Genomic DNA, 23,855 nt, shown 5'->3' with positions numbered 1-23,855 from the left:
TTGGCTTTCAAACGACTTGTCCTTCAATGTGTGTGGTATTTAGAAATGTCAGGAGACTCTTCATGAATAGTTTTTTGAAAAATAATAATCTTTCTGTCCTACTAGAGCACATCGACACATCTGTATTTAACTAAACAAACTCATATTGTATATTCCCAGTGGACACAAACTGTTGTCAAGACTATGACGTTTATTGTTTTCAGCCGTGGTTTCTCCTCTTGAAGCAACGGTGATGTATCCCGAGGGCTTTGGCCCCTCCCCTTTGTCCCAGAAAATGGCAGGATAATATAAGCAGAGAGGAAACGACTGACCTCACTGCTTCATAGATAGGCAGTTATACTAAGAGCAGAGAAAATTACCTTAGCAGCAAAAATTTTAAGCTACCTGAACAGTCTCTAAAAATGTAATGAGTCATTTTTGAGGTGCCAGCGTAACAGGAGCGTGAAAGACAGCAGGAGATATGATTGGAAACTAGTTGTGGGTGAGGGTAAATATGAGAGAGGCAGAGCGAGGAAGGCAAAGATAGAACAATTAATCTAACCTGCAAGACATTTACTGCAATTTACAAGCAGCAGCAGGTATATCAAGGTCTGGTAGTAAAACTGTCTCTGACGTCTTCAGAGAGGTATTCTGGCTTTGGCTGTTATTGTTCTGAGTCAACAGAACCAAACTAGAAACAAAGTTGGTATGGTCATGTCAAGAATCCTTAATAATTATACAAATCAGGGCTACAGTTAATGATTTTTACTGTAGATATATCTCATATAAGTATTTTAAATATTTGGTCAACAATAACCACTGATGCTTGGCCCATATGCCAATTGTCCGTTTTTCTGTCACATACTATAAGACAAGGATAAAACACAACAGAGAAAGTGGAAACAAAGAATACTCTGTATTTGTGCATGAAATGATTCATAATTTACGGAAATAGTTGTTGATTAATTGTCTGCTGATCAACAAATCACATTAGCTCTAATCTTATAAAACTACATGCCTGAAAAAAAGAAAATAATACTGTATATTCAGTAGTGGAGTTGGGGGGGTGATTTTATTTTGATTGTGTTATGATAATGGAGTTATCACACACAATATATGAGGATGCATCACATAAGGATATGTGTGCGCGTAAATGGACAATGTCAGGAAAATGGGTTGAAGGCTGACACTGGAGAGTTTTTCCACCAAACCGCATAACCTCAACAGTTTAGCAGAAGGTTCTTAAAGAACCTCCACCAACTCAAAGTTTTATTTATATTTTACTGCACGATATATCAAAATGAAAGAGTTCAATACAATGTTCTTCAGCACCATCCTCTGAGTAAAAACACAGAGGTCTTGGGCCAACCTGATATTGAAGGTAGGTGTACCTAGGTCATTTAAGATAATACTTCTGAATGTCCAGGATTTAAGTAAGACAAAGTAGAGGCTTTATTTTTATGGCATTATTCAGACACAAAGCAAATTCAAAGTTCTTAACTGAGGCATGGAAATACTTTTTTTTTTTAATTTAACATTAAAAAAGAATTTTGACCCATTAACTTTTACAAGTCTGGATCAATAAAGATAAATATATTTATTATGAGATTGCTAGTTAACACTGCATGTGCCCATTGGAAATAAATTAGCTTGTTGCTGGAAATTGGACTGACTGCTGCTAGTTAATTTGTTCCCTCCTTTTTTTTTTTTTTTTTTTTTTGAATTGAGCTGCTGCAGTTTAATCACAGTTATAATTAGCAACCTATATGTGAAACTGTCTATACAGTACGAATATCTCCATCTAAACCTAACAGACAAACACACTGATAGTCACACATTTTAGTGTTAAGCAAAGATCATTGAACCGGTTGCTAAAATACTGCCATACTGTTGGCAGCAGCCAGTCCCATGTGTGCTTGCATGCAACAGGAGCCATCTACATACCCCAACATACTATTTATTCAGCCATTTAAATCCACTTGTCCATGGTATTACCCAAGCTTAGTGCCAGACAAGCAAACAGACAGACAGGGGGGACTAGAATGCACGCAGCATAAAGGATAATGGCAAACAAAGACAAATACCCTTACACGCTGGGGTCTAATCCCACTCAGGGTATCACTGTAGTCAAATGCCAAATCCACCACTCTCTGCTCCTCATCAAAGATATCAACCCACTGAACCCCACCCTTTCACTCTCTGCTTCATGCCTCCATAGCTCAGTTGTCCCCTCCCCACCATCATCTTGACATCCATCAATTTTTTCCTCTACTGAGTAACATACGGATGAAGTACAGACATCATTTCCCATCTTTACAGTCTCTGTACCCCTACAGCTCCTCACACATTCCCTTCCTTCTCACCGCCTTCACATACTTTACCAGCCCCACTCTCTAAATTAGTCATGATTAATGTGTACGCCACGCATTGGGCCGTCTTAATTAAATAACACCACCTAATTAGGGGCTGATTTCGTTTGGTAATGGCGCCGTAAGATGGTGGAATGGGATTGTTCGGCGTGACAGAACATTCATGAAGCCCGTCAAACTCCCTGGGCGGTCACACTCTCCTGGCTTCGCACAAACAGCCCCCTCTTAATCTGACAGTTACATTAAAATGCAAATGGCCCAGATGTGAAGGTTTGGTAACAAGTGTGGATTACAGCTCCCAGGGTGCCATGATGGACAGGGCTTTTTTGCCTGATCTGACATAAGCCAGGTAACAGGTTGATAGCTGTTGACCTAGAAGTGGCTGTTTAAATATTGGCTGGCACACTGTTCGACATGTGTAAAGTTAAACAGTATGGAAATCTGTTTAAGCTGCGAGATCATAGCTCTGATCGGTTGATTTTACATGACTAATCATGAATTACTCTTTCTCATCCAAAAATAAATGTACGCATTTATCAGTGATTGTTTACTGTCCCGATGCCGCTATTTGTCTCCTTTTCTTGTCAATGTGTCACTAGTTTGGATTATATCAAGCTCAAGACTGACTGAAAGGTCAGAGAAAATTAAAGCATATTAATGAGCGAAGGGCAGCGGCAGCATACAGCACCGGGTCATGGAGACAGCAGGGAGACAGACGCCAGACCCCCCCCCCCCCCCCCCCCATCCTACCACGGCACACACAAACTCATATACATACAAGCACTCTCTTCTACATACACACACATGCCCTGAAAGCTAAGTTACGCAAAGTGTGAGACGTGAACAGTATGTGTTTGGCGGGCGTGTGTGTGTGTTAGAGAGAGACACCCTGTGTAGCCTCCAGAAGAGCATCCCCTGCAGTGCACCATCATGGCTGGATGTCAAACCCAGCCAACCCATGCCAAAATACCTACCCTTTAAAAACCTTTGGCAACAATAATACCTCACAGTGGCTTGTTCTTTCATTACAAATGAAAAGGAAAAACACTATTCATGGGTGGTGCCCCCTTTTCCTTTTCCTTTCTTTATTATCGTTATTATTTCTTTTTATTATTGTTTAGTTGTTACAGTCAAATTTGTACTGTCTCTATTGTCCATTAATGAGTTATGTTTTTTGGTTGTAACCTGTATTCTTTTTCAAATAAAAACATTTGATCACACACACACACACACACACACACACACACACACACATACACACACACACACACACACACACACACAAAAAAACACTATTCATTCCCACAGAGGTCCAGCTGCAGCTACAAAGGGATATTATAGTTTTCCTTTGTGCAGTGGCTAAAGAGGAGAGTATAACAGCCTTGCCGTGGGGTGAGGGAATAGTTGAAGGGGAAGGGGAAGTTCATGCAAATAGAGTTTGGTCATAGACCAAAAGACTTAAGTTTCACTGCCTCATCAGGCTTGGAGCCCTTCTCCAGCTCCCACCAGACTCCCACCCTTCCCAGCCTCCATCACCTCCGCTGGATTCATGCTACTGCAGCCCAGAGTCTTCTGTGGGGCATCCTGGCAGAGTGTGAACACTGCTCTTACATGTCGGTCTTGAACAGAGATGTGAACGCTAATGGCTTTTGGCAGGGCCCGGGTACTTGGTGGACACACTGCTCGAGCAGAAAGAAAACAAGTGGGAAAGAGGGACAGGGAGGGGTGGATACAGGTTTGGGGGCTCTTTGAGTCCAGAAAAAGAAAAGGTGTCTTAGCGGGGTTAGGTTCACTCGCTTTACAACAGCACCATCTGTCTTTGTGACGAGAGCTTTGCAGATGCCGGTGTACGACGACACATCCGGAGCAAATCATTATGGATGGATGTGAGTGTTTTATCAGGTGCAATTGTTTAATGAGCTGTTGAAGTTTCTCCTTTTTATATCTGGACAAGTGATGCAGCTAAGACCACACTACTTGTACATGTTGGGATGGATATAAATTATATGCTGTGTCCCTAAAGGCACCTGAGTTACTCATTATTATTTATTATTTTAAGTACCGACAACTAGAGAAACACTTCTGGCATTTACTGTCAGACAAAGCAAGCCCCTTTTCTTGAGATTCAAGAGCTGAAATGAGAAGAAGTTTGGGGGGGGGGGGGGGGTCCTCTTTGTGACAGATGCGCTCCATGCCTTAGCAAGTGTAACTTTTCCCTGAGCAAGCAACATTTATTGTCTCGGTGGACCTGCCCCCATGCTCAGCCCCTCGCTTCCTTTTCCTTGGCCAACCAGAGCGAGGGGACAAGATGGATGCCGGTGTCACCGCGCTGGCCAGAGTGACAGATGGGCTGATTATACAAACTCATCCCTCTGGCCATAGAAAAGCACAAAATACTTTTCCTGCTAACTAATAGCCTTCATGTGCCTGCACTTTCTGTAATGCTGGTTGTTAATATGGGAGCGCATCACTGTATGGACAGATTCCATTATGACCCTGGCCTCCCTCTTGACAGCTTGCACCTGAATAGACACCTGCCACACATTTTCTTCTTTTACTTTTTTTTTTTTTACAGCTCAAACAAACAAAATGGTAAATCACCTCACAGCGACCTCGTATCTGGCTGGCTGGCTTCAAGGGCATGTTTTCCTTCCTCTAGACGGACACATTGCAAATGCATAAACGGATTCCTGTCAGTGGATTGATGTGTGGTTGTCGCCGCTGTGCACAGTGGTTTTTCAGCAGGTAAGTCGGGAGCAACAGAAGCACAAACTCAGGCACAAACTGAGGGGGAAAACATGGCAAAGACATTTTTTTGGGTTTCAGCCAGAGGTGTCACGAAATAAGTCAAGATCATGAGAGAATAAGTACAGGTGCTGAAGGTGATCTTTCAGGATTAACCACCCTCCCCTGGACTGCCCCTCCACCTGTGATTTAACGTCCAGGCTGATTAATCAGACTGGTATCGGGTCTCTGTTCAGGCGAGACGTTTAAATCAATCACACCAGCCAAAGGGGAGCATACAGTGTCTAACAAATGGGAAGCAGAGAATGAGGGAAACAGGGGCAGAGAAAGAGAGAGATTGAATGGCTTACTCCATGCTCCCAGCCATCAGCAGGAAAAGGTTGTAGATGTGTGAGAAGATGAAGAGGAAGAGGATGGTGCTGAAGAACATGGTCATCCAGGAGCCATGATCCTCACGGAACATTTTCAGGCGCAGGTATCGACCTAAAAGGAGCATGACAAGGTCATGTCAGTGGCGGTTCAAACAGCACGTCAAACTGTGCGTCCACGAAAATGAAGATGAAAGTAAATAAATTAGTCACATAGATCAATATTGTCGTAGTCTGTCAGACATGTGCCCTTTAGGCACTGAAATGAAGATTAAAGACCACTTGGAGGCGTCACTCCCACAACCCTGGAGGAATTGTCTTTTCCTGACCAATTCCAGCAGTTACTATTGTCATAATCAATCCCGGCAGAAAATGTTCTGCATGCACATCATCTCATGCATCTGGTGGACATGTTGTCATGATTAGACATGATTAGAGAAATTATTCAAACATTTGTGACCTGTAGTGTTTTTTTTTTGTTTGTTTGTTTGTTTGTTTTTTTTTTTTACACAGTTGAGATTTGGAATCAAATTATGAAGAAATATCTCTCTGGCAGAACATGAGACTGATTTGAATATGCCACCTTCTGCACGGAGTACATAATCACACAAGCATGTTGTCTGGTGGTAGCGCCCAGCAGAACTCATGAAGTCAGTGGGGTTTATTATACCACTATTAGCTTCTTCTTGTTGTTATTGTTGTTGTTGTTGCACCTTTTAAAGACTATAGTTGGTGCCTTTCGTCCCTCTGGGGATCCTTCTACATAAAATGACAGGCCAATTTTCATTTGAGTAAAACGTAAAAATATTAGAATTTTTAATATAATGATTCCCATTTTTTTCCAATGACAGTGGGATGAAACATGCTTTTGGTATGAAAGATCTGAAAAATAGCATGTGTGATAAAATTGGTTGGTCCTCGATCTATCCACCAACAGCAAAGAAGAAGAATTCAATATAAAGAGTATCTGAGAGACTTAGACTTGCATCTTAATGAAGTAAACAAAAATCGATTTATTTATTTTTTAAAGAGAGAGAGGAAACAAAGTGAAAAAAAAAATAAATAAAATAAAAATCAGCCAACCAATATACTCAAATTTTTGAGATTATTCCCATTATAGGCATGGAAACATCATTTTTAACATCAGTTAATCTGATTTTGAAAACCACATGGAGGCGCCCCTTTAAAATGATTACTGGGGCATCACAGAACCTTTTGCTGATCTATTGCTCAGCCGGCTAAGGGCACACTGTCCAGAGAAAATACCAGAGAACAAAGAGGACACACTCCAATGCCTTTCTATCGCTAACGCAGGCCTTCCACTCCAAATGTTTAGTCTCCAGGCCTAAACCTCTCCTTCTGAAATAGCCCTGATGAAGTTATAGTGCCTTTTGTTGCTCCACTGTATTTTAAGGGTGCACTCAGAATATGGGCACTCAAATGACAGATGGATGCATTTAGTGCCATACGTCGTAAGCAAAAGAATGAGATCGAACATTGCATCAGACCTGACAAAGCTCCCTGTCGAGCCACAGAGGACATTATGCAACCTTCTCCTCATGTTGAGTAGAACTCCACAATGAGGTCCTCATGCAGTGAAACCTAACCATCAAACGCTTCAAACGTACACTCAGTTAACCGTTATTGACTTAAGATGACTAAGCTTGGCTATACAGCCCTATTTCCACCGCTTTACATATTGTTCTTTCACGCACACACACACACACACACACACACAGTGACACTCTCCCTCTGCTTTGTGTCTGCAAGCTGTGATCTGGTGCCAGAAGCAGCCATCTTCTCAGGAACAACTCTTTTTGTTTTTCTCTCCTCCAGCTCAGTTAGCATCCCTTTGAGTTACTGCTCCTTAGAGAGCTGATTGTGTTTGTGCCCATGTGAACACACACACACACACACACACATGCAGAGTCAGAAAGATGGGAAGCAAAATGCTCCATTTATTTTCCTATTACAGCCTGGCTGGTTTACCCTACAATAGTTTTACATGCTGTTCAATCTCAGCTTGCTCACTTTACAGTTTAGTTTTTTTGTTTTGTGTTTTTTTTTTTTTTTTTTTTTTGCTGAGCACATAAAAACAAAGCTGTTGAGATTCCCGTGGAGATGGAAATATTCGTTGTGTTATAGCGCAGTTGATAATGAATGCACCTCCTGCTGTAGGTTCAAACATATTTGAGAGAAAAGGCATCTTAGCAAACAATAAATCTGCGCCATTAGTCTATTTGTTTATTATTAGCTCCATAAAAGAAATGAACTTTATTATTCCCTAGATGACAATATTCAACCCCTAAAGTTTTGGGAGCTTGAAGCAAAGCTGAAGGGGTCTAGTGCGAGGCCACACCATACGTCTTCCTCTGTGGTATTTCAGGGCTCATCACAGATGCATAATTGAATTGACTTGCATGGGTGAACTTAATTGCCTCCAGTGCCAATGAGCCCTGGCTTAGATGTAGGTGCACAGTGTGTATCGGCAGATCTGACTTTTAAAGCAGGATGCTGCGCCAGCAAGCACGACCGGCCTCTCTCAGCCTATAAGGTCTGGATTTAACAAGGGGGTGATTCAGGACTATTCAGCCAAGCTGTTTGAGTCACTGCCCCCCCCCCACACCTTACCCCACCCACTTCCAATCCCCTGACAGTCAAGGACCCCCGATAGGGAGTGATGTATGAACACTGTCTGCTGCATGGCTCAGCCCAGCAGGGAATGACAACAATAACAACACACAAGCAGGGCAGGCACTCGCACAAACCTTCATGCACAGGCTACCACACAAACGTACCCCCCCCCCCCCGAAAAAGAAAAAAAGAAAAACACAAGAGAAGGAGGGGTATAGTCCTTATTTCTCTTTCTCACTCAAACTGCAAACATACATGTACTGAGTTCGTGTGATGACACAAAAGAGTGCGATTACATTCTGAGCGCGAATATACAGTTTTTACAGTAAGTCCTCCAATGCTATTTATAGCATTTCTGTTTGGGATGAGATCATACCCAGCTCCTCTCAAGCTGTTGCCAAATGAAAATCAAGCATGTAGCTGTGTCCCCATCTAGTGGCGATACATGGACACGCTGACAGAAGAGGGCACTGCGATAAAACATGCAGATGGGCAGCAGAGCCTCACAGGCGACACACAGTGCTGTTTTTATATTGCGTTGGAAAAAATGTTTCATGTTTTTAGTCACTTCTATTTTCTCTGCTCTTTGAGAACATCACCTTAAACCATTTTGAGCCTCACCCTGCATTAACGGCATAGCTCTGTTTCCTCTTTTTATCTTTCCACTGAATTATCTTAAAATGCCAAGTCAGTCTGAATTTGGTTCACGTTGTGATGATTCGTCTAATTTGTGAAATCGTGATTTTTGAAGCACTCCCAACACAGCAGTGGTAGCCACAGAGCCCACTTCATATTTTTTTTTTCTTTTTACATTTCCTTAAGCCTGACTATGTATTTTTCACACCAAGTAAAGCACTGTTTCAGGATAAATCAAATTCCACAATACCTTCATAACAGTCACAATTTAATTAAGCTTGCAGTGAACAGTACAGCTCAAACTGTCACGCAATGAACTGCCATTCAGTATGTTGTCAGACTAAATCCATTTCTTAGGTAGTCAGATTTTGGCATAAGCTACACTTAAGTCTTGCAAAAAATTATTCACCAGGTTGGGCTTTTTGCTGCTAATCAACTATTAATCCTGTAAACTGTGCTAAATGCATTTAGAGCAAGCTGTCAACGAGAGACGGCAGCATGCCACAGAACAGGAAACATTGCAAACAGGCATCTCAGCTGAAGAAACCAGGGGATTAGAGAGCAGTGGAGCAAAAAGAGAGTTTTATATCCCATATTGTCTCAAACAAACAAAGGATTCAATCACTGACATTGGTTATCAGTCCATTTCTATCTGACGACGATATCAGATGCACTGATTCTGGTAAGTGCTCAGGTTATAAAGTTAGATTTACAATAGTAATCCACTTACAGGACAGTAAAAACCAGCAGAGACCCTCAGCTGGACACGTGCACTGGCGCACGTAGAAAAGCAAATATGCATATCAGATGTTGTAGTTCCTTCAACCTTCTGTTTACCGTATCAGACACGCAGTCTCACAGGGAAAGCAGTGCGCATACAGCTTGTAGCAGATGAGAAGCGCACAGCTGGTGGAGGAGTGAGTGCGACCTGAGATGATCAGTCTTCCCTCGTCATGAGCCCACAATTCAATGAGTCTGACACAAGTAAAAGTGGTGAGTAAAATCTAAGCCCAAAATCATTTGCAGCATATAGGACATGAAGAATATTTCTATATTTAGAATACTTAATATATTCTACTTAAAGTGTCTAAACCTTTCAAATAATTTGTATTAATAATTAACTTTTTGTTTGATTCAATTATCTGAATTGTTTGAAATTATTGTTGTAAGAAATTAAATTATCATTTGCATCACGTAGTATCCTCCCTCATACTTCACAATGTTTTTCATTGAATGTAGCTGTAGTATGAAAAAAGTTTGAATCCTAAACTCACTTTGAACTTGACTGTTTCATAAAAAGCAGACTTTAGTAGGTACTGACACACTGACAGGGAGAAATTGGGTTGAAGTAAATCGTTAAGATCCGCTCACCTTAGCAAAATGAATGTATTATCTCTGATTAAGTGCAAACATGGTGGAGGCAATAGATCAACAGTCCCCTAGGTTTCATTGTTCGCAGCAGACAGTCAAGCACTCGCTTCCTGGACACGCTGGTGACGCTCAGAGACTATGGAGACAGCTACAGTAAATATAGGGGCCCCTGAGAGAGCAGATGAAGACATCTCTCTTTACTGTCTGAGAGCAGGACTTACTGGAAGAGTCATTTACTCAAACTACAGCCAGCATCAGTCTGGAAGTTGTTCAACAGTTAAAAATAAGAACTAGTCAATATAAATATGCCATATGGTCCATAGAGCTTCAAAACTGATATAAGATTGTTATGCCTTACAGCATGTATGCTGTTATATCATGGTGTTACACAAAAAACCTATTGTGTTTTGAAAAAACCTATTCTTTATGTGCACAATGAATTATACTTTATCTGGATGTTTGCACTGCATTGCACTGTGGTAAATAGTAATAAAACGTAAATAATATGATTTGCCAAACTGACAACTTCCTTTTATTCAATTTCCAGAGGTGTTTCTGGAGTTTCTGAACCGGTCGTCAGTATTCTGCAGCCAGTTTGAGAACGGCCAGTGGTATTGCTATATTCTACTGGTACTCTTCATTTTTGCCATTCCCGTGGGGATTTTGGGAAACATAGTGGCTGCAATCAACTACAGCTGCTTCAGGAAGACCTTGAGCACCAGCAATGTCTTCCTGTTGAACTTGGCGCTATGTGACTTGGCCTGGATCCTGACCCTGCCTTTCACCCTCTATTTCGCCATCCAGAGGCCGTACCAGAAAGACATACAGATCTTCTGCCAGTTTAAGAAGATCTCCTTCAACATCAACATATACGGCAGCATCCTCTTCCTCACGCTGATCAGTTTCGACCGCTATCTTGGGACGGTGCACCCTATCAGCTCTCTGCGGTGGTGGGACGTTGGTAAAGCCAAGCTCTGCTCTGTCTGCACATGGTTCGTGCTGGTCGTGTGCTCAATTCCTGAGTTAATTTTAACTTTCGCGATTCAGCGGCCAGAAAACGCTACTGTGTGCATGGACCACATCCAAGGACCTTTCATCTATGTCAAGACAATAACCATTATGAGAACAACAGTAGGTTTCCTGCTACCACTTGGCATCATGCTGACGTTTTACATCTTGACAGTGCGTGTTCTGAAGCGTCTCCCGAGGGCTCGAAGGCCCCGAGGGGCCTCATTGGTAGGATGGAAGCCTCTGTGGCTAATCACTGCAGCCGTGCTCGTCTTCGTGGTCTCCTTCATGCCCTACCACATCATGGTCATGACTCTGATGTTTATGAGGATTCATGACCAGGTCACACCGTCTAACACCAGCGTCCTCTATGCTTCATATGAGTTCTTTGAGGCCATGTGCTGTGTAAGCAGCTGCCTGGACCCGGTGCTGTATATCATGGCTAGCGAGCAGTTCCAGAGGAAGCTGCTGGCCTTGAGAAGAGGCCAGTACAGGAGGCTGTGCTGCAGAGCCAGCAGGAGGGTCGGGGTAATTCAATGACTGAGTGGAGCCAGTCAATGACTGTTTTTTGGCTGGTTAAGCTACCATAAATTATGAAGACTGGACACACATGCCAGTGACAGATGTTAAAGGTACTATCATCTTGGCCGAAAGTATGGGACATAAATTGCACAACTGTGGAAGTGGAATCGGGTATGAAACCACAGCATGGTTTGTTTTGCCAAAACCGTTTCATTAATACAAATTTGACTCACTGCTATAAAACTTTATTTTGCTGAACAGTGATGAAAATCTGCGGTGATCTCATCCTCAATGATTTTACTAACCGCGGCAGTCCGTGATATAGTGAGTCTGTTGGATAGTCTCATAGATGGTCACCTAGGGCAGCCAACAGTGATGTCATGATAATCTCAGGAATTTTGAAAAATTCCAATTGTAATTTTCCCCAGTCAAGGTCCCAAAACCCAGTCCGTCTTCAAACATTTTCATCCTTCTGTGTTGATGAAATACGAGGGTCGTAAGACTACAGGACGATCAAAATATCTATTAATTAGTAATCCATGACTACACAGCCCATTTGTCTGACAAAACATGTTACTACATGTACGGATTTCCCCTATCAGGTACAAAATGGTGAAAGAGAAGAACCAAGTAAAAAATCTGTTCCCTGTATGTTTAGTTTAGGTTTAACTTTGAAGGTGCAGATTTCCTCTGCACCTGTATCAAGACAGGTGAGTGAAAACAGCATGGGGTGGTGGGACCAACTCCTGCTGTAGTCTTATTTAAACAAACCAACTGAAAGCGCCCAGTTCAACTCCTGTTTAAATATTTTGACTGGAGTGCAGTGAAGTGGACATCATACGTGGAAGATGTGATAAAAATGAACAATGGGTGAAGTAGACACCCGGCCTTGAAAAACAAAAACATGTCTTAGGTTTGGCCACACAGAGAGTGATACCATCGTATTCATATTGATTCTGAGACTGTAGACAGCAGCTTTCAAGTCCCAATCACTGCTCTTTGTGCTCAAAGGCCAGACCTATTCTTTTTTTATGCATATTTCCATTGTGCAGAGAGTCTCTACTTCAGCTCTCAGCACGTACACACAACAGCATCCCCATTCATCACATATTTGTGTGTGCTGCAGCCGTATTAGTGAGTTTGGGAATAGCCATGACTACAACCACTAGTGTCCCCAGAGTTGGACTCTTCGGTAACTAAGTGTCTGGATAATAAATCAGAAGCGGGAGGTGACAACTCAACTCCCTCCACAGGGCGACTGCAGCAAGCAGAGCAACAAAACAGAGAAAGAGCAGGCTACTGAGCCACAGTACCGCTACCTGTTCCCCTAAGCAGCCTGATAGATGATTTCATTCTGTTATTTATGGCCTGACTCCAGACCAAAGGAGTCATGCATTTCAGGTAAATAAGCAATTTCCTTTTGGCTGGTTTCCTTTGTTTGCTAGCCCTCGTTATTATTGCTCCACGTCTTTGTTTCCGTCTGCTGTGCAAACACCTCTGTGTTTTATTCTGTGCTGCAAAAACATAAACATGAGGCAAACCCCATTAATGATGTCTGTGTGACAATGAGTAATTACCTGTTGTTTTATAAAATGCTGCAGTGTATTGTTGTCATTGGGAATATTGATGACTTTCATTTAGCAATTTTGTTGAATTGTGGGACTTTCAAGATAACAACCAAACCAATTTATTATTGAGGACATTGGTGGGCAGCACAACAAGCTGTGGACAGACATGTTATCACTTCAGGAAGCTGACATGGTTAATATTTTTACGCTTAGTTTTGGTCTCCACCACATCTGGAGGAAATAATCAGTGCATTTAGCCACCTCTAAAACTCTGTTCATCGTTGCTAACTTTGTGTCTACTGTTTGTTGCTGGGTAAACGGAAGCAGAGCGAGTTTTCCAGAGTTTGTCTGCTGCGAACAGCTGCCTGCCACTGCACGTAAGTTTGGTGTAAAGGGCGATCTGGCTGTAAAACAAGAAACAGTGACCTGGCAGTTGTTAAAGTTCTCTGAAGAACAGTGGTTTTGCATGTGATTTTCATCTTACATGTACAGCTTTTTCACAGTTAATATCCAGTTCTTTATTCTCATAATAATTCTGGTTGAGGGAATCCACAAACATTCTATGAAAGGAGTGTAAGTTCTGATGGCCAGACAACAGTACACTCTCACAAGATCGTATGCGCTGCTAAAATGAATCAGATACATTGTTTTCAAGCAATAACAGCCTAAAACTGTAAGACAGAGGTGCAATAAAGTGCGGGAAAGTGCAGGGGCACAGATATGCCCTGGAATGTGTTATCTACTGATGCAGAGTGTAATGTACAGTTCAGGGAACCACAATCTGTTGAAAGCTGAATATGTATATGAAGGAGATGAGTTGCCAGAACACAGTCAACAGCATTCAGACAAGGTTGTTTTTGGGAAAACAATAAAAAAATGCCTCAGCTGAATGCTGAAACTATTTTCCATTTTCCAACAATTTTAATGATTATATACAGGTATTTCTGTGTGAGATTTATGGAGTAAAGACGCAGAGCATTATCAAAGTGTTCTCTCTCTTTTCTAGAAACAGGTGACAGCCATTTTTCGGGATGTAACATTTCATAAATTGAATAATCAATTAATTACTAAAGAGAGTTATCAAAAAATCAAGTGGCAAAGAAAAGGTTTGCTCGATCGTACAGATTATAACTATTATATCATATTATAGTAGGTTTTACAACTGTAAATATGAGTAATTTATGGAGAAAAATCATCAATGCACTATTGAAATCTGAGTATGATTTTAAGATAATTTTACTCATTTAAATGGCAGTTAGGCAGCACAGCGGCATTGTGGTAAGCGCTGTTGCCACACAACAAAAAGGTTGCAGGTTTGGTTTCCCAGGCCTGGGGCCTTTCTTTGGGTTAACTGATGACTCTAAATTGTCCGTAGGTCTGAGTGTGAGTGTCTGTGTGTTGGCCCTGTGATGGACTGGTGACCTGTCCAGGGTGACCCCGCCCTCGCCTAATGTGAGCTGGGATTGGCTCCAGCACCCCCCGCAACCCGGAAAAAGATAAGCAGCAGAAGATAAATGAATGGCTGAATGAATAAATGGTAGTTTTTGCTTTTTGCTTTTGCCTCCTTTGAGAACTAATTTCTATGCAAAATGTCCTCAATACAAATGAAAAATGATCTCAACCATAGGCATCTTTAGCTATCAATTAAGCATTTAATGTAATGTATGTAATATCAGGAAAAAAAAGTAACTAAATACATCTCCCAGTTTTACAACTTTGAAGTCAAACATTTTATGGTATTTCATTCACATTTTTCTAATTCAAGAGTTCAAATAAAGGGTTGAAATAAAAATAAAGCAGATTTCTGGCAAACACTGTTGGCCGTGCTGGGACAAGCTCAATAATTTAAAAAAAGGACATGGGTGTCTCCCTTACGACAAGATGGGACATTTGGCTTGACCAAGCTGAGGGAACACATCAAACTTTTGTTTTTAATTGTTAAACGATACAAATCCACAATGGTAAATTAAAAGACTAATTGTTTTAAAGAGACTGTAAAGAGAAAGAGACATGAAATCAGTTCACATTCTGTCAAACACACACGGTCAACAAAATATCTGTATCTCTCACACACACACAAACAGCATGGAGAGAGGCTGAATCCTGCCACCCACCTACCCATTCTTACACTTACACACACACTTTGACCCAAAGCTACACAATGCTGTACCATAAGCCATCTCAGCCCTTTGCGTGGCACAGTAACAACTTATGACAGAACCCAGATGGCATCCTGCAGGCTACAAAGATCAAGATCAGCGAAAGAGGACGAGAGACATTCCAACAACAGAGCAGCTAGTGGCACGCCTCTCTCCCTCACACACACAGAGCTCAGCAGAAGGGTGTTAACGGTCTGTGAGACAGGTTTTCACATCATTGTTACCTCTCCTGATGATGTTATAACTATTCTGAATCCTGGAATGACCCAATCAGGTGGTGACAAGTGGTCAGTGTTTGATTGAATGTAAGTGCCAGTAATAATAATAATGCAAAGCAGGGTCTAATTCAGTTAGGACAGGGCTCCACATGACTCAAAATTACCCTTCAATTTTTTCTTTGAGAATCCACCAAGCCTTAGAGAGACATAGGTGAATACATTATGTTAAACCAGGGCGTGAAACAGCATGGGAGAGAAATGAGAAGCAGTTTCACATTATGGAGATGGCCAGTGAGATAGTCAATTGCTGCAAAGGCTGGGCCATCATTTAGTGCTGTGCTGCTGCATTACTGCGGAAAGAATAACTAGTTGTGTCTGAGGCATTTGTTATAATTATTATATAATTCAACACTCCAGACACACACACACACACACACACAGTCAGAGTAATGCCCCATCATCACAGAAATGCACCAAAATAAAATATTTAAAGAAACAGCCCAGCATTTTGCGAGATCAACCTGTATTTACTTTCTTACTTTATTGAGTTTTCTATGAAAGGATCAGCAGCACTCAGTGCTAAAGAGAATAAAATCTGCCTCTTATTCTATCCCGCTAAATCTTAATAATTCATGCACTCCATCTTTGTTTCATCTGTACACAGCTGCAGGTTGTGGTTTTATGCAGGATTTTGAATGAATTTTGATGAGGAGCAGTGATAGTTTCTCCTTCTGAAACTTAATTTTTTTGTTTAAATGCATCACCTGTTTGTGTTAATCAGTGACTCAAATGACAATGGTATTAATTTTTTCATCTAGCCCTTAATTTGTCAAAATGTCCAACGACTATATTCTGCCTAATTTTGTTGGACATTTGACTAGATGCTGTACTGTCAAGGTTTAAGTTGACTCTGCTATCATTTCCTCTTCATTATAGAGCAGAGGAACATCTGGATACTTGAATCAATTTGTGCTCCCATGTGAGACAAAGCTTGTGTTTTAAATGGTAAATTAATTACTTTTCTTGCAGCTTCACTTTCAGACTAATACCTGAGTCGACTAATCTTTATTGTATGAGAAGCCAGAAGCCCTTTACATTTATATGGTGTATGAGGAAAACAAAAGGGACATTTTTCTAAGTGCAACATTCTTACATCTAATAGAGTTCCCAATGCGCTTCCACGAAAAGTGACAGAGTAAACACAGTTTTATTAAAATTCTTGCTTTGTTATTCCTTACGGGCGAAAGAACCACCACCAAGTCCTTCGCCACGATCATCTCGAAGGAGCCTCTGTCGTAAAATTTTAAAAAGGAGGCTTGATCTAATCCATAACTTAACACAAGCAAACTGAAAGTGAAAGTGCTGAAAGTGAAATGGACAGCTCACAAACCCAGTGCGACTTAAGATGTAATACAAATGCATAATGACAGCCAGTCTCCCTCTAAATGACCAGAAGTCATTGGCTACCACCCACCCGATTATAGGGAGCACACATAGCCTTGAGTGTCTGAATGGAAAAGCATAGGTTGTTCCTTAAACCTCAAATGCAGAGTTTATTCTGTTTTTATTCAACAGAGGCAAACAGAGAGTGCTGTGCACCTCTGCCTACTCTAAATAACAACAAAATGGGAAAACTATAAAAGGAATGGCAAAGATTTTGTTACGTAGCAAATGGATTAATATTTGTGTGGGTTTCTGTGGGGGCAAATTGCATATAAAAAAAAAAACAAAACTAATTACTAGAGGGAGGAGATGGAGGTGTAATCAACTGTAAAATGTTTAGATGTTCTAGGTTGTCTTAAATGTTACATGATGCAACGGAAGCGTCAGCATTCAGACGGTGTCTGTTTCCATGCTTGCAACAAACACATTTGAAGTTATGTACAAATGAGCTTGCCCATTACTTTCGGTTGTGCAATTTGTAAAACAGTGCTTCTCCAAATGTTACTCCACAAAACAAAACACAGACCGTGATTCCAAAGTGCTTTTTCAGGGACACAAGCCTTTGCGTAGACTGTGTTCGTACCCAGAAGTGTTCCCACTGTCTGCCTACACGAGAGAGCAGAGGAGAGAGGTGGTAAAGATCTGCAGGGCTTTAGTGGAGACATGATGTGCAGGGAGGGCCATGTGTGACAGATCTATAACAGATGATAAATTTTACCACGTGCCTCGTGCTACACTAAAGGTCTGATGGTCTACCTGGGTTGTGATTACATAAGTGCCTTCATGAAATGTTCGCGTCTTTACTCGACATCAGCCTCTCTTTTCCCCCCTGCATCACACTCCCCTTTCATAAACGCCCAACTCTCTCTCTCTCTCTCTCTCTCTCACTCACACACACACACACATACCCTTATGGCCACAGACACACAAACGCACATTCGCACACACAACACAACCACTCTCTCACTTACTAACACACCCACATACAGAAACACAAACCATCTGTTAGGAGGCCCGTTGAAGTGCATTAGTTGTACTTTGGTACAGGATGAGCTTTGGTCTCCCGCCCTCTGCACCCCCCAAGCCAAAGGGAGAGAATAGACCCAGATCCATGTATACTCGGCCACAACTTTATGATCATGACTCATGTAAAATGAGAAACACACTGAGGTTACTGTGTTCTGTGTGTGTTGCAAGTATAATATTGGATATAAATATCCACCGGGTCTGTTTCCCTGAAAAAAGACCAGTGGAGCATCTCACTTCGTTCCACTGAGCTGTTATCCGGTGCAATAATATGTCTTAGCATTCTAATCATAATATGATGATAATTATGAGAAAAGATGGACTAGAGTTACATTATTTATTTGTAGCAGTTCCTAATATCCATAAAGATCAAAGTTTCCTCCTAAAAAAAAAAAAAAAAACAAGCAGTTTTTCCTACCCAATCTGAAATTGTGTTTATCTTTTTCAGTAACACTTAATTTCTGAATTTGTTTTTTAAAGTAACACAAAAACGTCATTTACCAGCCCAGCAAAAAAAGGTCAACACCCCCACCCCAGCCCACACACACACGCACTTCAAAGAAAACAAGACACTGAATAAATAAAAACAGGATAAGTACACAGGGAGAAATCTGGGGAAAATATTCAATAAAAGTATGATTATTATTACTGATGCTGCAAAAACAGGTGGGTGCTAGGCTCTAACAGAAAATATACCATAGATCTTTGGGACATTGGTGGATCGGACCTCACTCATTGTCTAGTTAAGTGAAGACTGACAGAGGGATCTGAAACACCTCTGACAGTTTTGATGACATCTCTCCATTTGAGAGTCCAGTGGAAAGTCTGGGAAGTCACTGCATTCAACAAAGAAATTGTTACAGCATCTACAGGGTATCAAAAGTTAACATTTTAGATTTCTATTGTAATGTATTATATTGTTCTATTCTACAGATTACACAACTAACACAGGAAAAGTTTAAATAATTTAGATGTAATGATTAAAAAGAAGGAAGAAACCCGGATTTCTTGATGCAAAGCTAAGCTAGCCAACCTCAAATTTTAACTTCATATGCTTCACAAATACAAGGGTGATAACAATCTCATCCCATCTCATCTCGGCAATAAAATGGAGTGTGATGAACCAAATGAAAGCTATACGCATGTTAGATATACTCAACATACGCTACGCTGAGGTGTTTTGTTGATGAAAGTTTGTCAAACCAACCAGTCGAGTTTATGCTTTGACTTAACGCATCAGTATTTCTCAATCTTTTCTTCATGATGTTACCATTTTCAGATCCTCAAATCCACAAGAGACAAGAAACAATTTATGTTGCAAATGACACTCAAGAAAATAGGTGGGAAACTTCGCATGGTGTACGCATACAAAAATGATCAGGAATTATATTTCAGGACTATTTTTATTTGCAGCATGTCAAATGAACTTAACTATCTCTGTCCTAGAAATCTTCAAGGACCCTGCAAGGTATCAACTAGCCCCACATGGGGTCCTGACCCACAGGAAGGGAAACTATGTCACAGATCCTAAGTAAGGAAACACAGATTCAATTAAATGATTGCAATTTGAGTAGATGGAACAGCTGGAAACACCAGATCCACTAAGTGTCCTGAGAAAAACACAGTCCTTCAGCCATTTTCCATTTCCCCACTCAGTGCTGTCTCTACATTCGCACAGAGTATCATGTTACCATGCACTCGACTTTCTATTTATTCTCAGTGAAGATGAACACCCCAGTCTCCAATTATAGTCACTGATGGTTCATCTGAAGAAGAGAAACCGTGGTGGCCAATAATATCCAGGCACTGAGTTGTGTTAGCAGGAAATGACATGCTGCACAGTTCCAGCAAATGAAGAGCCAATTGGATTAGTGTCACGGCCTCATGAGAAGAAAGCAAAAACAGTGACAGGATATAAAGGTTCCATGTTGTGAGATAAAGCGAGAAAGATGGCAGGAGGATGAAAAAGAAGAGGAAATGTACTAAAGAGGTGTGAGAGGTGAAGGAAGTGAGCAGTGCAAGTATTGACTAAAATATAGCAAACAGCCGATGATGTGCTGCAGAGGTTCTCCTCTTCTCATAACATATCGTGACAGGATAAGCAACGGTGGGGTTATATAGCATGACGTAAATGTCCCATATTTTGAATTTTCTGTATTTTATTTCAAGTTTTGATGTCCATAAGAACACATGTTTGTCGTATGCAGTATGTAGCGAGTAGTATTATCTCCTCAAGAACAGGCCTAGCTCTGAGCTTCAGTGGCGGGTAACAAATTGTAGCTGACAGCCAACAACTGAAAGTCACAGGTAAATGCAAATGGCGTTAGTTGGTCAGCCAAACAGATGGTCAAATTTGGACTGAAAGGTTCCAGTTGGATCTCTTCTGGAGCTATACACCGATGCCTTGGGCCTGGTTCCGGTGCTCTTGGGTCATTTGGTGGCATCTGGGATACTCTCCATGGCAGCGATTTCGCTCTCCACTCTGTCCAGATGGAGGGTCTAGCAGTGCCAGTGTGTGTCCATGACAGCCAGGGGAGCATGGGACGTGGGGAATTAGGCAACTGGTGCCAGTTTTGGATATGATTGATTGGGAGTGCAAAGGATGGAACTTTACTGGCATTGGAAAGTGTACCTCAACATGCTTGATAAATGGGAAGCTTGGATGAGTTGGGGGTGGTAGCATGGCTGAAGGTGGTGATTTGTTTTCTGAACACGGCCTGTGTGCATTTCTCTGTGAATTTTGAGTTTTGATACACTCATTTTAATTTGTATAGCAAATCTGCCTGCTTCATCATTAACAAGAGATGGACAGAGGGATTGGTTCCATGTAGGTGTATCAGAGCAGGAACAGCACAGATGAAACTAACACAGTTAATGAGAGCTCTGCTCCATTTAAAGGTCCCCAGACTAATGAGCATTCAAACACACAGACCACTTTAGAGCTCATTCATCTCCAATTTACAGATCTGTAATTGGCTGAGTCTGAGTGTAACTTCACCAGTCTATTTGAACCCAAAGATGAAATCACTTGTGCCATTCACTTAAATATTTTTTAATTAAAATGACAACCATTTGTCCAGTTCCTGCTGTTCTTTTACTGTTGTGATAACATTTTTTAGGTTTCTTACTGTTGGTCCAAAATAATGAGGTAATATCATAAAAAAAACTGTGCTATTTTATCAACCAATAGATTTATCAAGAAAAATGAGAGTAGAGAGTTAGAGAAACAAGAGATTTGCAAACAGTTTGACCCAGATCTGATGATGAGTGCAATGAGAGACAGTTTAACAAAGCTTGAGCGGAGAAGCATAGCTACAAAGATGAGAGTCCATGATGGCGATATAACAATGTCCTTAATGAGAGTATTTGCAAGAAGTATGTATGAGTACAAGTGTGAGAAAGGTGATTTTCACTGATGGACAGCCAAAACAAAAGCAACTCATGAGGAAGGCTCCCTCCCTCAGTAGAGCCATTACTCTGCACATTCCTTGGCAATATTGTGCGCATGACTTACCAAAGAGCTGGCGGTGGAATATAAACTTCCCTGCAAGCAGACCAGTGATAATGGCCAGTATCCACCACACTACTTTCATGATGTTCCATCCGAGGCTGGGGTACTTGTTGAACAAGAAGGAGAAGCAGTTGCCCACCACAATCATATGAGCCTCGGTCTGACTGTGAGACACGGGGTCTTCAGCAAAGATGAGGAAATTAAAGAAGGTGACTAGGTAGGCCACGATGAGGCGCGACCACGGATGCTGGAAATAGTAGCGAAAACGGGCATCTATTTCCATCCTGCTGAGCCCCCCAGCCACGCTACACCTGGGAGTCAGGGAGAAAGAGGGAGAGAGAGAGACAAAGTGCTTCTTTTAGGCAGATTATATTACACTCAAATCAGCGTGGCAGATTAGAGTAAAAACATCTCTCAGAGTCAGATTAGTGTTCGGAAGATCACAGAGGTTTGGTACAGTACTGATTGGGATCATGCTAAACACAGCAACTCAGACAGTTCAGGGAAAGTGCCAATAACAAATCTACAGGTGAAATTTCTAAGAATAAAGACGGCCTTTCACACAAACACTTTAAGATTATCACACAAACATTAAGAAGGATTCTGACATGACCAGTTATTGATACCTACACAGCAGAGAATAAGCAGCATGAAACGAGTCAGTCGGCGAAAAGTTAATGAGTTCCCCAAGACCACATTTAACAAGAAGCTGCTCATTAAAAGGCCCAAGTTTAAGCTTCAAAGTCTTCATCAGTGGGTAAAACAAGCGTGTCATACCTGGATAAAGTAAAATTCGTGAGGCACTGAGCAGTAAAGTGATAGCTTCTTAAAAGGCTTATCCTCTCAGCCTGTCTTCTGTGGCAGCATTAGGAGGACATTTTGCTTGCGAACACCTGCCAAGCAGCTGTTGAGTAACTTCTCGACTGTCCAGCCCTCTGTCTTTTAACACTCAACTTTTTTCTAAACTCCCGCTCTGACCCCCTATGGTTGATCTGACTTTGCTGGACTGAACTTCCCAAACCCGTTCCCTTTTTTGACACAGCTTCCTAAAATACCCCACAGTGGGAGTTTGGTATGATGTAATGGCTTCAGATATAGCTGGCACAGTGCAATAGCCATGCGGATATTAAATTTCCACAGCAGAATGTTTGTCTTCTTGTTATCGGCCATCTCTGATGATGCTAAGCAAGTGATTCCATTTATAGAGGAGGAGCCACTTAGTAAGCCATTTGAGATACAGAATTAGCGTCTTGGGTTTGTCCCATGTCAGCCATTAAGAAAAGTGGGCTGACTCTCTTTGTGTGTCTGTTGGGGGTGGGTACTGCTTCCAGTTAGAGGGTGTTGCCTGTGGCAGGATAGTCCCTCACATGTTGAGTGTGGGACGGGACCTTTGAACATGTAGAACATGTAGACAGAAATTACATCATCATGAACTTCACTTTAACATTGCTGGAAAAGCTATGGTGAGAATTGAGATCCTCGTCATGTTTTTTAACTCTTCAGCTCTCCTCGAAACCAGAAAAAGACATCAGGACTGGGCAATGTAAACAAAAGTCCCCCACAGGTACAGGAAACACACTCAATGACCCCCTTATTCTGGAACTATCTGAATGGGCCACCTTGGTAAAGATCATAAGTCTGCGACCACCCTTCCCCCCTAACGTCCCAACAGTGATGACGCCTGATGTCTCGAGGTAACAAAACAAGCGTGACTGGAATTACTCGATTCCACAACTTGAATCCCCCGTGCACCCCGTGAGACGTGGGACGATCGGCGCACATCTCTTGGACCTGTGCCTCGCCATTATTTGGGCATGTAAATCAAACGCACCTGCTCCACGCCGTTTTCCTGTCAGTCGACAGCCAGGACGACGAGCCCCGCTCCGGCACGGCTCTCCTGCCACATCAAGCCGACAGCGGCGCTCTGGTCATCCCACACACCGGATGATGCGGGAAGGTTGTGGAGGGATTATTCATACGACCTGTTGTTGACACAGGACAGAGGCGCCCACAAATCCTCTGCCATTGTGCTGGCCCGTCCATGCGCCGGGCGGGACGGCTCGGCCGGACGGTGCTTCGTCAGCGGGTTGCCCGCCGGACGCTGCTGTTTTCCTGGCTGGGATGGGACACTGCTGCCGCTGCGGGGAGGAGGATGGAGACGTGTGAGTCCACTCAGCATCGGTGTGGCGAAATGTGCCCAACACGTTGTGTCGCCAGCGCCAAGTTAGCTCCAGTACCAGCATGCAACTTCCGGCCATACCTTTGAAAAATAAAATGGGATGTTTTGCAATACAAAAA

The 23,855-nt window shown here is 41.9% G+C and overlaps 1 protein-coding gene across 2 annotated transcripts in view; it reads right to left on the bottom strand.

Annotated features, from left to right (window-relative positions):
* Positions 1–23,744, bottom strand: part of tmem117 (transmembrane protein 117) — a 38,946-nt gene extending 15,202 nt beyond the window's left edge. Inside the window, exons 1-3 of one of the 2 annotated variants that reach the window (XM_029522951.1) lie at positions 23,389–23,744; positions 21,561–21,868; positions 5,444–5,576 (exon numbers count right to left, since the gene is read on the bottom strand). In XM_029522951.1, coding sequence (XP_029378811.1) covers positions 5,444–5,576; positions 21,561–21,840 — 413 coding nt within the window. In that variant the 5' untranslated portion in view covers positions 21,841–21,868; positions 23,389–23,744. Of the gene's footprint in view, positions 1–5,443; positions 5,577–21,560; positions 21,869–22,334; positions 22,443–23,388 lie in introns of those variants that run through there. The other variant, XM_029522950.1, reaches the window with a different exon arrangement.
* Between the last annotated feature and the right edge of the window lie 111 nt (positions 23,745–23,855).

Source organism: Echeneis naucrates, chromosome 16, assembly GCF_900963305.1.
Source record: "Echeneis naucrates chromosome 16, fEcheNa1.1, whole genome shotgun sequence".
NCBI classification, from domain to species: domain Eukaryota; kingdom Metazoa; phylum Chordata; class Actinopteri; order Carangiformes; family Echeneidae; genus Echeneis; species Echeneis naucrates.
The sequence above is the reverse complement of the archived record's forward strand: the minus strand, read 5'-3'. Positions and strand labels throughout refer to the sequence as shown.